This window comes from Carassius carassius, chromosome 44, assembly GCF_963082965.1.
Source record: "Carassius carassius chromosome 44, fCarCar2.1, whole genome shotgun sequence".
Classification (NCBI taxonomy): Eukaryota; Metazoa; Chordata; class Actinopteri; order Cypriniformes; family Cyprinidae; genus Carassius; species Carassius carassius.
In genome coordinates, this window is record NC_081798.1 from 4,467,009 (window position 1) to 4,486,039 (window position 19,031).

The following is a 19,031-nucleotide window of genomic DNA, read 5'->3' on the forward strand; positions in this document are numbered from 1 at the left end:
CAAAAAAACTTTTGAAATGTTTTACTTTACATGTAATGAATCTAGAATATATGAATTGTTGACATTTTGAAATAAGGTATATTTATAATTTATATTTATAAGGTATATATTATTTTATATGATATTCTATATATATATTTGGTCTGTTTGCCATATCAATGCACAGCTCCCATAATAGACCATTAAGTTTGTTGCATAGCAACACTCTTTTTACATAAGAGGCTGTGTATTCTATAGCATGTCAATACCACTTAATCAATTTGCTGGATTTTTAGTAAAAATTTATTCTTAATATTTACATAGTTTTTTAATTTAAAATAGTAAAATATGAAAAATATACCACAAAATATAATATTTGTATATTTAAAGAGACATTCATTTAATGTAGAGTATATGTTAAGTGTTTTGATGTACAGGTTTTGCCTGCTTGATAATGCATGTATTTATTTAATCAAACAATAATACTGTAAAAAATAATCTTCAGAAATCTCTGTATTATTGATTTGGTACTCAAGAACATTTAATTAATTTATAAATAATTTATAATTTATTTTAATATTTATCTGGAAACAAGATTCTTTGATGAATAGAAAGGTCATAATAATAGCATTTATTTGCTTGAGAAATAGTTTGTAACATTTTAAATCACTTTTGATCCATATGTTCTTACAGAATAAAGGTATTCATTTCTTTTAAAACAAAAAAATAAATATGCTGCCCCCAAATTTTGGACTAGCTGTAGGCTAAATATTGAAAGAGTGATTAGAGTCATATATATAAAGACCAGAATATCATAGAGATCTAAAAGCCTTATCAGCTGCACAGCAACATTATAAGAATGTTAAAAATTTTTAATTTTCTGCTTTTTGATTTTATTAAATTAAGACAAAATTATGCAAATAAGGATGTTTGCTAAATGTTAATTAAATACGAAAAATATAAATGAGAAACAAAAAACCTAGAAAACTGTTTTCTTAGCACCTGTGTATGTGTGTGTGTGTGTGTTAATGAGACCCACATCTATATTTTTCCTGCAGAAACAGCATGCTTTATAGAAACTTAATAGCTTATCATGTGAACCACGGAGCGCTGGTTATTTTTTAGAGAAATAGATGCGAGCAAAACTCTCATCTCCTTTTTAATTTAAAATCTTTCCTCTCAAGCTGTGGACGGAAATACTTCAATCACAAATGTAGTATATAATGATGTAACACCCGAGCTGCTTACATGAGCGAAAACTGGATCAGCACACGTTTAACGTGATTTATCAAAATCCACAGCGTTCAGAAACATCATTACGCAAATCTAAACACCACCGAACTTTTACATGCAACACTGAATTACAATAACTGTTTACTATTTAGAAAACATGCGACTGTAATTAATCTCTACAACATGCCGATAGGGTGCAATGCAAATGTCCTCCCTTCTCACCTCACTCGATGAACGCCATTAATGTATTGAAATGAATACGCTATAATTGCTGACTGGTGCCGTGCAGACTCGACCAAAGCCTCCTAATTGCCTAAAGGCACTGGACGGGCACGTCAGAAACTCAGGGCTAAGCACTATAATTTGGGACTGTCTATAATTGGGTCCTGGATAATGGAGATTGCTGGTACTGTATGTAGCAAAACTCAAGGACTTACATGAATCAGCATTGTGTGTGTGTGTGTGTGTGTGTGTGTGTGCGCATAGAGATTTCCACAGCTGTCAATAAGGCTGGATGGCTGAAAACGTGGGACCCCTGTTGTGTGCATGCGAGCGATCAATCTTCACCCAGCACGTGAGTGACTGAGCCTTTGGTGAGTGTGTGTATATGTTTACTCCGTGTTTTGAAGCGCCTGATCAATCCTCCTCCGCCTCCGACTGTAACCTGTGAAATCAAGCCATTAACTCCCCTGCAAACAATAATATAGTCATGCATCAGTGATGACATTCTGGTTTTGCTTTTACTGTTGAAGCTTGTGGTGCATTTGTGGTGTTCAGGAACATACATTTTCTCAGGTCAAATTTCAGGCCAAAGCCAAAAGGAATTATATTGAGAAATTGTGTTTTTCTTAAAGGAGTAGTTCACCTGAAATTGCAAATTAGTACTCACCCTCAGGCCATCCAAGATGAAGATGAGTTTGTTTTTCATCAGAACAGATTTAGGGAAATTCAGCACTACAACACCACTTGCTTACCAACTGATCCTCTGCAGTGAGTGGGTGCCATCAGAATGTGAGTCCAAACAGCTGATAAAGACATCAGTAATTCACACTACTCCAATAAATCAGTGAACATCTTATGAAGAGAAAAGCTGCATGTTTGTAAAAAAAAAAATGCATCAAGGCAATTTAACTTTAAACAGTCACTTATTGGTAAAAAAGACCATAATTCATAATATACATTGAAAAAGATAATCCCCTTCTGTCTTTTCATATCAAAATCCACTGCTATATTTGTTAAGAACTGTTTTGACTTCTGACAGCACCCATTCACCACAGAGGATCCACTGGTGAGCAAGTGATGCAATGCTAAATATCTCAAAATCTGTTTTGAAAAAAAAAAAAAAAAAAAACTCATCTTGTATGGCTTTAGGGTGAGTACGTTTTCAGCAAATGTTCATTTTTAGGTGAACTATTCCTTTAAAGAAAATGAGGCCTTTACTAAGCGCCATATAATTCAAAATATTAGATTATACATAAATGATGATAATTATACGTATAATGACGATAAATTAACATAATATATATAGTTTATAAATTTTATTAAAAATTTAATAAAAATTTAATTAAAAAAAAAAATTTATTAAATTTTTTTTTTGTTTTTTTTTACTGTTAAACATTTAAAACATGGTAATATTTGTTGCACTGCAATTAATTCATGCTTTAGAAATATTTGATAATATTAGTAAAATATATTATTATAATTTTACAATAATTCTGTAAAAATTAATAAAATGGTGTCACTTTAAAAAAATACCTTTAATTACTAAGCTAATTAAATATATGAATTCAATATATATGTATTAACCGACTTTTCTTGTGTGGAGGAGGGAGATGTAAAATGAATGTGGGATGATTTGAGAAAAGACAGATCTGAATGATTGTTCGCCTGCAAAGCCCATTTATTTCTCTGAGGGTGGAGTAATGGCCCGGTGGAGTGTCCTACTTCTTGGCAGAAGATAAGTGTTTGTGGGGTGGCGGTAGGTGCTCACTTATTGGATGACTGGGCTGTGGGTCGGTCACTCCATTCAGTTGGCCCTGGGGGGGTGTGGTGGGACTCCTGAGGGACAGTTTTTTCAGGGCTTTCTTCTCTTTAGCCTTTTGCTGTCTGGTGGCTCTCAGTGCTTTCTTCTTCAGGTATGTCTCCTCTATCTGATAAAGCATCTCCTTCACTGCCTCAACCTGAAAAGGAAAGGTTCACCCACATGATTATTTGCGTAGCTTCATTATGAGACATTCTGAAGAATATATACACTCTTTCAATGTGATAAAGGCGTACAGTATAATAACCAGGAAAAAGAGCAAAACTCACCATAGAAAAAGCATCCATCCAAAGTATACAGTACAGCTCTTTAAGATGAAATTTGAGTTTCTTTTCCCTTTGCCATAGCTCTCAAATAGTATCTGAATTTTGCACATTTGATTAGAAGACACTGAAAAATCTACAGCATCTGCCATCATTAAACCTCAAACTTTGCATCTTGACATGCAAAATCTGAATGTGGGAATCCACAAATTAGATTTCAGTGTTCTGTTGGATTTTGTTGCACTTTTATGATACTTTTTAGGTTGTTTGAGAAGTTTAACAGTCCCTGATTATTGTTTGCTTTTCTTTTATAACCTTATTTTATTACATTTTTTAACATTTCAGCCCAAAAGAAAGATTTCTTTTTATTATTAAATAAATCCTTTATCATTACTATGGTGCAAAAGTATTTATATTTTTAAATGTTTGTAGAATTTAATAAATGTAATCACATAAAATGTAAACAACATAATGTTAAATAAATTTAAATATATTATTTTAATTAAATGTTTTTAATACAATATAAAAATGATATAAGACTAGATTTTAAAGCTATTTCTACCTCATCAGATCTTATAAACCTAAATTATATAATTTATGTAATGTTAAATAATATATATAACTTGAAGAAAATCAGTTAATTTAAATGTTACCAAAAAAAAAAAAACATCAACAAACAAACAAAACATTATCCATTAAGTTTATAATCTTAAAATTAATGTGGAAAATGTATTCATATGAAGACATGCAGTTAATTTTACACAGTTAATTTATATTTTTACTGACTTAGCACATTTTAAAAAGTTTTTAAAGTGTAATGAGAACATGCAAAGATCATTTCTCATTTTGTGATCCACTTAAATTTAGAATAACAAGGGACATTAATATTCATTTTTGTATGTTCTGTTGCGTTAAGACATAAACAAATACACACTATCAGAAGACAGGGACATATCATATTTATCAAGCTTTTGCATTTGAGAAGTTTTCAGATCAACACTGAAGCACATTTTTGAGACCTCGCAACCCCCCCTTAGAGACTTAATTACCTCAAAAAGAAATGGACGTGGCTCCCCTTTTGCCCTCTCATTTCTGAGAATATGGCGGTGCGTGGGAATTTATTGTGTCTGCTCTCGGAGAACAGGAAGGAGGGGGAGTGAAATATGAAAGGGAATGCGAGATGAAGAAAAGCTGCGAGTAAGGAGATGGAAAAGAAAGGCAAGGTGGAGGGAGAGAGAAAGTGTCAGAGGCTCTGTAGTTCAGAAACACACAGTTATGGGTAGGTGCTGAGTCCTGTTTCCTTGTGAATTCAGTCCAAGTGTGTTTGTTTGGAAGCTCTTTCCTTTTTCTCCTCTGGGAACTGGCCTGAAAGCTCCACAGCAGTGGGCCGAACAGTCATTCCACGTTCAAAAGCATTCTCTCTTCCCTCTCGCTCGCTTTTTCGCTCAAATGCGCTTCCATTTTTTATGTTTCCTTTTTGTTTTCGGTCCTCATGTCCAGCTTAGAGTGAGCAATGGGCAAACGGGCTTGCCACCCACTCACAAACACACAGACTTGGCTCTATCCCAACAACAATTAGCCCTTCGTTACTGTGCATATCTGTGTGTGTGTGTGTGTGTGCTGGGCCCAGCTCCTGGCTTCTGCTATCACTCAGGTATTCAGCAGCGATACACGAGCTATCAAAACGCCTATCAAACCTGTCAGCGCCCATCATTCCGTCCAGAAAAAAAGGCCTGCTCGTCAGAGAGGAAACAGAGCCTTGATCAAAGAGCCTGTCCGTTGCTTCAAAAATATGGTAAAGCTCATTATGCAGTCAGACTGTCAGTCCTGCTGGCCTTTACTGGCCTTCTAACCGTTTACATAGTTAGACACTTATTCACTAGATGGAGTTTGGGGGTCCTAAACTCAGCCCCTGGGAGGCCACAGTCGAAATTGTGCGAATATGTGAACAGAAAAACAAGATTTCATTCATTTTTATTATTGCTGTGGGGACAATCATGTAGTTCTGGCTAAAATTATATCTCAGTCAGACCCTTCTCGCTCTGCATCCCTGCTGTAGTCATGACAATCAGTGCACGAGAATCAGCGCTAAAGCTGTGATAAGTCTTTCTTTATTTTCTGCTAAAGTTAAAAGATGTATCTGTTTGATAAAATACTTTTACAAAAATTGTTGTCAAGTTTAGGACACCCAAAACTCCATCTAGTGAATAAGTGTCTAACTATGTAAATGGTTAGAAGGCCAAAAATATGTGAACATGAGTACTTAAGTATGCTAAGGAGATCAGGCTGCCTGAAGTTTTTTCCATTTCAGGAGGTCAAAGGTCACACTTCTGCAGGGTTTTTCATAAGTCAGATTGTTCTCTGCTCTCAGAATGAATCAACAAGCACCAAAGCGCAGACTTATTGTAAGAATGATTACACATATCCGTTCTCCCTCCCGTGGGAGGAGTCAGAAAAAGATGGGATGGTGGATGGCAAAGAATGAAACAAGCTGAGAGCATGTAGCTTATGGTCATAAGTGTGAAGATGCCCATTTGCTGGAGCAGGGATGAGTGCACTTATGCTACTGTGGTGGAAAGACAGCCTGAAAGGCAGCATCTAATGACTCTCCAAAAAAACAAACAAACAGCCAAATCATTACATGTACGGCCACAATATGTGAACTCCAGCACTCATCAGAATGTGTCAGTTAATGCCCCTTTGATTCATGTAGAACAAATTAGGGTTGGAAATGAAATCTGTGGCTGGTGGGTTTCTGAGAAGGACGTGCTGCCGAGCTTCATAAATTAACTACTTAATAATATGAAGGAAATGAAGGGCTGGGAAGCACTGGGGCTGCATATGAAGGTTAATGTCTTTTTTAGGCTTTTTATGCCTTTATGTACAGCCTTTTTTTATCACACATTTTCACGGATATTTAGTGTTAATAATGCTGCCTGCTATATGTTAAGTTACTGTTTGCTCAGCACCTTAAGCTTAGCATCTGGTAAATCAGTTATTCTCAAATTTTAATTTAATAAAATTTTTGTCATTCATGTTTTGGCCACTGTATGGTACCATTGGTATTTTTATCTTCTGAGGGCAGATGGATCACATCTTGAGATTAACAGAAGGAATCTGTGTCCAGGCTGTATGTATGTGTGCTGACAGATCAGTCTGTATTCAGTATTTGATAACAGAGGTCTCCCTTGGGCTCAGATCCTTGTAGGCATGTTTTGGTTGCTGTTAATCTTTTGGCCTGGTCTACCCAGAAAACCTTGGGTGAAGATTATTCCAGTGACTTCATTTAAAAAACGATAGTCCGCAATGTTTAGTTTAAGATTAGACGTACTGCTAAATTGGGAGAATGAAGCAGAAGACCACATGCTCCACAAAACAGAAAATACAACGCCCACAATAATGATTTGAGCTGTGAATGATGGTGTGATGACTTTAAGTGTGTGGAAATATGGCTTGGTGCTTTTACAGAGCACTATCTTTCATCTCGTAAAGAAAATACCCAATTGCAACCTTCTTCCAAACCAGCTGTCTTTCCAAAAGTTGTGCCCTTGAGCAATTACACGGCTGTGCCAGAAATGTCTTTCCCCTGCCCCTGGTTTTAGTATTTAAACATCATTGGTTGCAGGATGGGCCTCATCTCTGGCCATTGCCCTCTTCTTCCTCCCTCACTCCCTTTGTCCCTAATGCTGGCTGGATGATGCATGAGACAGATCTGGAGTGAAAGGTCATGTCCACAGGAGAGAGTGTGAGCTTTAAAGTAGAGTGTGTGTTTGAGCAGGACCGTGTGATGTAATCAGAGCAGCTCTGAGGTGCGGGCAGCTGATGGAGTGATTAATAAGGGTCCATCAGTAACCCCCAGTGACAGGCGCTGCTGTGGCTGAGAGCGAGTGACCCGCTGATGCACTGTCTTTGACAGTGTGAGTGTCATCATTTCTTCCTCAGCATAATTCATCACAACCGAAGTCCAGACAACACATTCCCTTTCCAGTCTGACCCATAACCCCACTGGCCTGAAAACAACATCCTCCACTCTACTAAAATGAAACATGGTTAATAACCTCTGAAACAACCCTGTTCCTGTGTCCTTTTTCTGAGACCCCTGTTAGAGGTCATGGAGTCTCTTAACGCTATCTCATGACAAATTCGTACGTATCTAACGAGGTGGCTAATTCGTATCATCTCGTACGACCTCACTCGTACGATTTTGTATGATTTGTCTAGACCACAGTGACGGGTAGGTTTAGGGGCGGGGTTAGGTGTAGGTCATTCGTACAAATTCATACAAATTGTGCAACTCGTATAATACGAATGATTTAACACAAATCGTATGAATTTGTATGAATGAGGTACGAATTTATATACTAGTGGTATTCATATAATTTTTACAAAATGTATTTACAAATTTAAGAGTTGTATATTATACATTTAGATTTGTTGTATATTAGTTTGCTTTTAGATGAAGTTTCAGTAATTTTAAGTGCTCTGTCATTTCTTTTAGAAGGGGTCATTGGATGCCCATTTTAAAAGTTGATATGATTCTTTAGGTTCTTAATGAAAAATCCATAACATAATTTTGTTAAAATTTCAAAATTTTTGTGTAAAAAACAATTTTATTCAGTCATAAACGGCTCATTTCAGAGCAAGCTGTTTAGAACCATTTTCCTTTAAATGTTAATGAGCTCTGCTGACCCCGCCCCTCTCTTCCGGGCCACTCTTAGAAAGACTGTTTCCTTAAGCCACATTCATCGTGAAACTTGCTAATTAGCACATTATTAGGAAAGGCAATTTGCAAAGATTCTTTAAAAAACCTTATACTCACTTCTTCTGTTGGTAAAGATGGATCACAAATGATCCGTGCCAATAGATGCATTTAGGTACTTAGGTGAGGGCGCATTCCCTTCAGAAACAAATGTAATCCACTGCAGCTTCAGCAACTCACATGTTGGGAGTAAATGACGATTACTATGTTCATTATTACATCATGTAATGAAACACCACTGTCAATCAAACTATCATGGGAGGGGCCTATCATGTAGCATCCTATGACCCCTTTAAAGTTTCTATTTACCTTTAATTTATAGTTATTTCAGTTTTTGTTTTAGTAATTTTAGCACTTTTTAAAAAATGTTCATATAATAGTTAAATTATTATATTCAGCTTAATTTTTTATATTTTTTTGTTCAGCCAAGGCAACATTTAATCATATGTTTTTAACATTTAACCACAGGGAACCAGCTAAATTCACAAACAAGCAGTTAATGTAAACACTAGCATTTATTTAAACCTACAGATTCCACTCAATAACTACAGATTTCAACACGCATACAAACACCTGAGAGAAACTGACTTGAAATATATATATATATAATACTCTTATATATATATATAGATATACATAATACTCTTTAGCCCTCAAAGTTTCCTCAAACCTCCCTTTGAAAGTCTCCATTCTGGTCAGGCTTCCACAAGGGTGGGAGGTAGATTGAATTCATTGAGGCACAAGGTGGTAAACAGGCTAGCAAACACTGTCAATAGTTTCCATTGTGCTTCACAACACAATGTGTGTTTTATAAAATATGAATCATGATTCTGGGGCTTAATTCTGTTCTTGCCAGGGTCCTGGCTCAATTTCCTTCTCTCAGTTGCAATTTGAAGAACTCAAACTAGACTAATTAACAGGGGAAAAACATTTAAAGAAAAAAACTAGTATTAAAGAACCGCCCACACCAAAAGTTTCATTTAGAAATTCTCGTGACTTGGTTTGCCATAATAAAAATGACAGTTCTGCCAAGAAGTCTCTGCAGCCCCTGAAGACCACCTCGGAAAATGATTTTTACCCTTATGATTTAGTGTATCAAATGTCTTTTTTGAATTCGGAGGAGTGTGTGTATGGAACAATGGTGTGTGTGGGCACTGAGTGGCATTTGTGCCCCATCTACACACGCCGTCATTGTCCTTTTCCCTTTTGCTGTCTATTTACCTTTTGCATTGCATTCCACACACGTTCCTGATCAGGCCGCTTGCCTTCAAGGGTGTCCATGGTGTCTGCCATTAGAGCCAGCAGCTGCCAGGAGCAGATAAAGATTATCACAGCTCAGTTCACACAAACGCCATAACTTTTCAAAACACTGCACCTTCAAAGCTAATTAAAAAATCATTTGTTGGCAGCTGATTTTTATAAGTCATCCTTCATATAATGAGGACTTTCTTTTTGTTCCCCTTTGGATAGTGGAGAGAGGGAGGGGGTGGTCTTGGGTTTTTACAAGGCTGGTGGTTCGAAATTGAAACAATGTGGACAAATTGAGGAACAACACTCGTCCATCACAGGGCAAAACAGATGGGAATGTACATGCTGCACGCTGAGAGAGAAGGAAGGGGAAGCTAGAGAGTGAAAGAGACACTATGTAACCGATCAGAGAGAAAGTATATGGGTCTATGACATGGCATTGATTTCTCATTTATGAATTAATATGAAATTAATTTAAATGTTTTACATCTTTATGGGCAAGTAAAAAAAAAAGACATCTTGAGATTGTAATTAAAAAAATATGTATCCAACATAAATGTATATTCTTATATATTTATATAACCAAATTATAACATTTGCTGAAAACAATATAAACATTTGTTTCAGTCTGTAGACCAGTGGATCTTAACTCTGGACCTTGAGATTCACTTTGCTGTAGATCGAGAATGAAATCTGGATTAAATTTGATTAGGGTTGGAGTGAAACTTTAGAGGAAAGTGGACTTGAGGTCCAGAGTTGAGGACCCCTGCTGTTGACCATTAAACTGAAGAAAAAAAAACCTAATACATTTAAAATGACAATACTTTTAAAAACAACTTTTGCTGAAATTTATGCATGGCTTTTTTCAAAAACGTCTACGATTAATAGGAACTTGGCACATGTGATTCAAACTGGATGGGAGTGGTTGGTCACCTGCTTTTACTAAGTGCTGTTTAAGTATATATATATAGAGCAGCAAAGGGTATACTGCCTTTGTGTGCTGTACAGTAAATAGAGAGTGGAGTCACAGCACTTTTTTTCACATAATCGCTCTCTACACTCTTATTTCTGTTCATGAATGTAAGTACATAACATTCCAGAAGCAGCATGTGGCCCTTAAACCGTATTCACCAAGTATATACTTTCATCTTATTTATAGAGCTTCTGTCAATGAACAGAGATGTGTGCTTCTCTATTGTAGATTTCTATTTAAATACTCATTTAGGTCTTTGTAATTTGTCAGTATGATTCTGTGAGGTGTTATATGGTGTCCATGCAAACATCACGCTAATTGAACGCCTGTGGCTCTCCATTCATGGCAGATTTGGTTGCAATCTCGCATACATCACACTCTATTGATCTGGGCTAATCTCACCAGTGTGGAGCGCTAATCTAGTAAAGAGGCAATTATGGTGCTTCAGCACTTTATGCCAGAATGAGATTTATGCCACCTCCTTCTTCTATTCTTTCTTTTTTCTCACTCATTTTCTCTCTTCAGTTCTGTCACTTCTACATCTACACGCAGAATAGCAGTTGTCTTCTTTGTCGGTGCTAGTTTCTCTTTCAGTCTCATAAATATTCACAGCTGAGCTGTTTTATTGCCGTGCATAATTCAGGCCTTTATTAAAATAAGATGGCCTGGTTCTGCTCTTGTGGTGTGATGTTACTTGATTGCATCAACACTCTCTCAAAGTAAGACCAATGATGTCTATTGCTTGATCTTAGTGATTTTCTCATAGCGCCACAAAAACAGATCTTTAATGCCTATTAAAAAATATATATTTATCTCATAAGTATGCAGCCCATTTTTAATATGTAATTGTAAAAGAGAAAAAATATGGCAAAAACTATTGGGATCACTCAATTTAAGATTAATAAAACAAATGAAATAATTTTTTACCAAATAATTCAAATTACAGTTAAAACACCTGTGGAAAACCAATATATTTTTTTATATATATATTAACAGACCATATTGGCATATTTTACAGACTGTTCTTAGTGTGTGTCAATGAAGAAAGATGGTCTTTATAGCTAGATTGTGTAGAGCTCAGTGAGAGCTGTTACCATCCAAAATGCTCTCAGATCAGTGTTAAGTGTGTTTAGGATGGCCCAGTGCCATCAACAGATCTGCATAAGTAGCTCAGCCTTTTTACTGCGAGGGGAAAACTTAAACCCAATGAAAGGAAAATAAAGGAATTATCTCTATGTAAATGTGTGTTTAGACTAAATTCCCACTTCAGACTGATTGGAAACTGATAGATAATGTTTATAATCCTTTGATTACGTTTCATTCTTGTATTTTTCAGTGCATGCACACTCCAGGGATCACCACCCCGTCTCATTCCAGCTGCCTGCTTCCTCCACCTGTACTCGGAGAGGAAGCTTGGCCCTGTGCAGCGCTTTATCTGCATATTTTAAATGCCTTTTGGAGGAACATTCGTTTGAAGTTGGAGATGAGGAGAATAGCTTTGTTTCATGTAACCTTTTTCTTTCATCAAATGACATTAAAAAGCACAAGAGAAAAGTAGAAATCTGCATCCAGAAATTTACTACAGGACTTTTTGCCATGAGAATACACAAACACATGAAACTCTTATCACTTTTTCTTTCATGGAAAACAAAAGGAGTTATTAATAGCAGAACGCCTATGCCGCTTTATTTATTTTAAAAGAATTATACATTGAAGATGTGACGTACACATACAAGTGCATACTGAATGCAAACTAACCACTTTTAAGATGCTTTACGATTCTTGTTTTTCATTGATGGAGCTTCTATGAAAATAGAATCATGTACGTTTTTCATCTCTCCCTTTGTATTCCATGGAAGATAAACATTATTTAATAAATAAGGGGAGAAGAAGAAAGTAACTGCCTCACCAGCTCTGAGTCAGAAGGACTGATGTCCTGCAGATAGGGTGCGACCGCCAGCTCAGCCAGTGTGTACTGCAGTACATGCATATGTTCTCTGAACCTATTCAGTTGTCCTAGGACAGTAGCATACTGCAGACGCTCTATGAGTCCTGATCCTTGGGAAAATCCCACCTAGACACACATCAAACACATGTTCATTTATACACTGCATATAAACGTTAATATAAAGGGACATCCTATAATTCTCTGTGCCACTAGTGGCACTAAATGGAATTGCAATCTGCTTGTTTGAGCATACCGTCTCAGTCTGGCAGCATCTCAGTTTAATTAGCGTTAGAGCACAATTCCATAAAAGTGCAGATGGGAGGGGGAAATTCTGCGTGTGATTAACTAACAATGTGCACATTAAAGAACATGGATGAAGCCAGATCATTTCCATAATGACCAGTGCAATCTATCAAGAGCAGCGCAAATTCCTGCCTGCTTTAAGACATCCATTTGGGGAAGTTGTGGCCTAGTGGTTAGAGAGTTTGACTCCTAACCCTAATGTTGTGTGTTCTAGTCTGGTCCGGCAGTACCACGACTGAGGTGCCCTTGAGCAAGGCACTGAACCCCCAGCTGCTCACCGGGTGCCACAGCATAAATGGCTGCCCAATGCTCCGGGTGTGTGTTTACTGCTGTGTGTGCCCACTTTGGATGGGTTAAATGCAGAGCACGAATTCTGAGTATGGGTCATCATACTTGGCTGTATGACACTTCACTCACTTTTACTTTTTTTGGCCGTTAAATAGCAGAAATTTGGCGAGTGCAAATGTTAGTAAATCGCGTAGCATGATTTATTTTAATACTCTCCTCCCATAAATTTTAAGTCTGAAAGGGAATGCCTACAAATGCATATTCAGTAAAGTCAGGAGCAAAAACAACTTTGTCCATGCCTTTTCAGCGTTAATTCTTCACTGTGCGTTAAATCCAGACAGTACTATTTTAACGGCAAAAGACGATTTGCGCAGGTGCAAGCTGCTAGTAGATAAGGAATAGTTCACCCCAGAATAAAAATGTGTCCAATATGTTTTTTATGTTATTTTGTAGCCATTCCAAAACATTTCCAACATCTACTGGACTGGAGTGTGAAGTATTTTGGGATTTTTTGCTTAGTTTTCCTGTTTAAATTTTCATATATCAAAGATAATTTTTGGGTGAATAAATACTTTTAATATAATTTTTAATAAATAGTAAATAATTTTTGTAATTTATTTTTTTCACAGAGAACTTGGAACCGAACAAGTTCACCAATCCTTGCGAAAATACATACAGTAGTTGCTCAAACAATAGCAAGGCAACACACACTTTTCGCGTTAGGGCTTTAACGCATCTCTCAACAAATGCCATTGGCAGCTTTGACTTCTACATGAATCCACCACAGATAATGTCACAGGAGTGTTTGTGGCAACTGAATGTGTTGTTATTCGGTGGTGTGTGTGTACAAGTGTGTTTCTGTTATGTTTCCTTGATGCCCTGAATTGCGCTGTATGTAAATGAAGTCATTATAAATTGAAAAAGGGACGCTGACCTTTTCCACAGAGAGTAACAATACAAGAAAGAAGAACAAACACTTTTAAAAAGTGTCAGCATACGGCGTTTTTGTTTGAAACTGACAGCTCCCAATGCCAAAGAGTCCCTCAGAGCCGTTTCGCACATGCCGCTGCAGTGCTACAAAAGCAACGCTATGTTCCCTGATGATTCATTTTGTCAAATACCTTTTGGCATCTTTGTGTTCCACACATTCTTCTGATGCTGAAATTTGACAAAAGGCTACAAAATGTTAGAAGTCAAGTTGAAGAACTGCTATTCTTCGGCTATTTTGTAGTACGCTTAACTCCACCCCCTTCCCAAGGTCGTATCTAAACTGCTTTCCCCTGTGGACCGTTTTTGGCCTGTCGAGGTCGCTTGTCTAAATGATGCTCCACTCTATGCCTTTCTAGACTCCTTTTATTTTGTGTGAGCTCAGTTACTCTCCAGTGACATTCATCCACTTTATGGTCATTTTTATTACCAACACACATCTCCCAGCATGCATCATTTTTCACCAGTACTGTCTCAGTGCTTTTGGGCATTTTTTCATCACGCTGCACTGTTTACTTTCCATAAGCCAAGCAAGGGAGACAGTGAGATGGTTAGAGAAAAAGAAAGCAAGAACAGAGTGTCTTTGTTTTTTTTATTTTCTTAAAAAAATAATAATATATCGTTTTTTCTTTTAATTGTTTTTTAATTTTTTTAATATACAATTTTATGTAATGTTTTTATTAGCTATAATATTTAATATTTATATTGTTAATTTTTTTATACAAGTGAACTAAAAGTATACATTATGGCAATTTTTTAGTTTTTTAGTTTACCAGTTACTTTAAAAAAAAATAATAATAAGTAATGGATATGCTGTATATGTTATGATATAGCTAATGTATATTCAAATTTAGAAATAACTCTGTAAATGTAAAAATACAGTAACTGATTTATAAAAAATAATTTATCTATTTTAGATATGTATATTTAAATAGAGTTAATTTTCTAATACTTTATGAACACATATTTTCCTGTTTATACTCTTTATGTTTGGACATGGATGCAGTGGAACTGTTATTTCGGAAACATTGATATGTGAAATCCATTCTAAAATGCCTAGGGATAATTTAATATTTATGTACAGTTCTTAATAATTAATATGTTTGTATGATTCTGTGACTCGGCAAAGGAGGGTGTGTGCAGCTCCAGTACTGAAATCAACTGCACTGCTTGACAGGTTAAGTTCTTCATTCTGAGAATGAATGTGTTGCCACAGATTTCATCATAGTGGAGAAGAAATCAACTCTGTGTTTTAATCGAGAGCTGATGGCTGTGCTCGGCTGGAGAATAACTGACTAATGTAATTTAGCGTCGTGTCTGGGCCAATCAAACATTTGCCGTTGCTTCTCTAATTCAATCACTGTCCTCTGAAATAAACGCCCTGAGAGTTCAACCTCCAAATGAAATGAAAACTTCATCTGTGGGCATGTTTGTGTCTCCAGTAGTCCATTGTGAGATTGGAGAAAGATTGCAATTATAAGTGGGATGTGCCAGGGATAATGACAGTGAGGGCTTGTTAGTCACTGATGGCCTAGCAAGTGTATATAATTAGGAGTGTTGGCTAGAGGAAGCATCACTAGCACTATTGTCCATAAGTGATTTGAACAAAGTCCTAAGCCAATATGTTAACCTTCGGAATGTAACTCTTTTGCACAGTTCGTGCTGTAGACATGAATAATATATTAAGTTGTGTGGATGACTGAACTTTTCTAAATGATCAGACTGACTATTTTTGGAATGACATTAAGGTGACTAAACGATGATAGAATTTTCATCTTCATCTCTTTACAGTTTTTCCTCAGTCGCTTTGGTGCATTTCTCGAATCATCCTTAATATTTGCAAAGAAGTATGTGCATTTCTCAAAACAATTCGTACAAACAGCACCACACAATGGATTACCTGCAAAAGCCTGTAAATTAATCAAAATCTTTAGTTTATCTCTTAAAAGTATTTATGTCAATGAACGTCAGTGCCATTAGAATGAAAAGTCCTTGTGTCATTGTTCACAAGGAGGCTTATTTATGCCATATATCCATTTCAAAGGTACAGCTGTACATAATCAATTGCATGAATGTACCAAAGCACTCGCAACTTGTTCAAAAGAATGAAAAACTAATTTTTTGATGTGCACAAGTTGACTAGATGATGTGGAGGTTGAACAAGTATTTTGAGCATTTCATTTCTGATATGAGAAATGCACCAAAGCAACTGAGAAAAACTGTAACTAATAGCATATAATACTTCGAAACATACTGTTGGACATCCATTAAGCATCACACAATTTGCAAGAACATATACCCACACTTAGCTTGGTGCACTTAATGAAATCTAGAACTGGCAGGATCTTCTTTCCTTGCATCTCAAACATCATTTCTAGGTCTCTATAGCTGGGAGGATTGAATGGAGATCTTTGCCCTGTGAAAAAAAAAAGTCAGACCAACAGTGTGTACATGTTCCGTAAGTCTTACAAATGGCTTGTTTTATCATTTACAGTAGGGGACAAACACACTGATAGACAGATAGAACATTAGACAGAATGACAGATAGAACAATGGATCGATTCATGGATAGATAGATAGATTGATAGATAGATAGATAGATGGACAGAACGATAGCTAGATAGATGTACTGATATGTTAGACACCTTAGAATGACAGACAGACAGACAGAACTATAGATATAGTTTAGTTTAGAGTTTAGAGTTTTTTTTAACCTTTTTCTTTTCCAAAGCTGGAAATTGTTTAATAAGGCACAAAAATCAAAAACAATTAGTTTGGCAGGTAATAATGAGAGAAGAATTGGAGGCGGTGGAGGTGTTATGAAGGCTCAGAGGGAGTGAGTTCAAGAGTTTAGTTGCCATAATGCTGAACACACTACCACCCATTGAGAAAATGTGAATTTTCATCAACTAATTATAATATTATGCATGATAGTAGAGAGTATCGCTAGTGGGAGAAAAGGTGGGACTGAATCCTGGGGCCATTAGCCACAAAAATATCCCCTACAGCCCCCCATTGCAGCGATTTCAGGGCCTGAAACCATACAGGTTTGTGTTATTGTACTGTCTATGCAATGCATGTTTGCCTGCAGTATTGGTATATCCTAACACTGTTATTCATAGTATATATTGATGCTGTAGATAAACACATCTACAGCATACAGAACAGCCTCGGTTCACTGTACATAATATTATGACGAGTTGAAAATGGGAGGCTGATCATGCAATATTAGTACCTTTGCATAAGAAGTTTGAACCGCATCTTGAAGATGATTGATTAATATAATGACCCATACATTGGCTGTACCTTTGAGACATTACACAAATGCCATAGATTTTCTTCCTCTTTAATAGCGATCATTCACAAATACAGCCTGAGCTCTGCCGACCTCTCCTGCTCTACCGTGCAGGCTGGCTAACGGCAGTATATCTGACATCCATGTCATATTTGCCTCTCCAGCTTTGCACGAACCAAGGTTAACTGAGAATTTTTATGCCACTGATGTCAATTCATTGATTGGCCCCTGTAATCTCTTGTCTGCTTAAACAGAACAGAAAAGAGCTGAGTTAATAGCAATTTCTCATTCTTGAAAGACAATGATTTCGTGACCTTGGAGGTCAGTTGGTAAATTTGTACATTTAACATATGACACAGCGTTAGCCCTCGGTTTCAATTGGACTAATTTCCACTCACTACTAGATAATTCATTTTTTTGTTGACCTAACAAAGTCATTGTGGTGAAAAAGTGTGACTGGAATAGAAAAGATCCCTCAGGGATTGTATTAAAACATCTTTGTCATTGTAATGGTTGTGAGGATTGAGAGGTCTATTTGCACTGCGTATTCGATGCCGCAAGCTTTGTGATCCATTTAGCTTGCCTGAGGTTTGCGCATACTTGCTCATGTTCTTTCACAAGAGAGTACACTCTGAGAGCTCCTAACGATTTCACCCTGCAGGTGAATGTGTGATGTCAAATACATATTGTGATTACACCATTTCCTGTTCAGCATACTCTGAGAGCCTTCATCTTAACACCATGAACATACAGTGCTAAAATCTTCAGTTTGTGTTATGTGGGTGCAGATTATAAACTCCCTTCACCCCAATTTGGAGCCCACACCAACCTGTGAATGTGGGACACCTCCTGTGGAGAAGTTTATGTAGGAAGTCTCCATCATTTCTCGTTCTGAAGCCAAGGGTGAGGAAGTAACTCTGTGTGGATGAAGGCTGACTCCAGTCTGTTGTCTGGGGCAACAAATGACCTCCACGCGGGTCTAGACAAGAGATGAAGAATGGCCACAATTTTTTTAATCATCTTAAATCTCTGTTTGTGTATTGTTCAATCCAAAGTTCTACATGCCACATGTCTGTGTATCTGTCTGTCTCTAGATAGATATGTAATAGACAGATATATGTTGAACTTAATTTAAAAACAGTGCTTCACCTGTTTATTTTTATTTTATTTAAATATAGTTTGATACATTTTTTTTGTGTGTGTGTGTCATTCCAAATCAGCTTCCTGTGGGGTGTGGCCAGTTGAAAAACAGCTAAATCAATTCTAAATGTTTCACAACCCAGCTCAGAAACCACTTGGAACACGCATTAAAAGCCACTCAGAACATGTTAGCAACAACATAACAATGTTTGGCAACCACCTACAACACTTTAACATCTCAGTGATGGTGGTTTTGCATGGGAAGCATCATTCAAATTTTTTTTTTTTAGAAAATGTAAAAGTCTAGTTTTGCATGTCAGGCTTATGCAGTTGATGGAAATATGATAAATGCTAGGTTTAACGTTTGTTTACATTTGTACATTGAACAATTTTGATACTGGATTGGGTGGCCACATATCAACAGTACTGTAATATATCACATATACAGAGATTTAATCAATATTAATTGGATTTAGTTGATGCTTAAAGAGACATTATCTTCTATTTTGATGCAATCTGTACATTTCTTTCAAAGAGATTGCATCAACAGACGGTTGAAGGCGGTACATAGTCA

The 19,031-nt window shown here is 36.6% G+C and overlaps 1 protein-coding gene across 1 annotated transcript in view; it reads right to left on the minus strand.

The window, feature by feature from the left end:
- Positions 1-3,100: 3,100 nt before the first annotated feature.
- Positions 3,101-19,031, minus strand: part of LOC132126049 (spermatogenesis-associated protein 16-like) — a 47,960-nt gene continuing 32,029 nt past the window's right edge. The window contains exons 7-11 of the mRNA XM_059537045.1: positions 18,147-18,296; positions 16,326-16,438; positions 12,406-12,570; positions 9,497-9,580; positions 3,101-3,392 (exon numbers count right to left, since the gene is read on the minus strand). Of these exons, the coding sequence (XP_059393028.1) occupies positions 3,153-3,392; positions 9,497-9,580; positions 12,406-12,570; positions 16,326-16,438; positions 18,147-18,296 (752 nt within the window). The 3' untranslated portion in view covers positions 3,101-3,152. The remainder of the gene's footprint in view (positions 3,393-9,496; positions 9,581-12,405; positions 12,571-16,325; positions 16,439-18,146; positions 18,297-19,031) is intronic.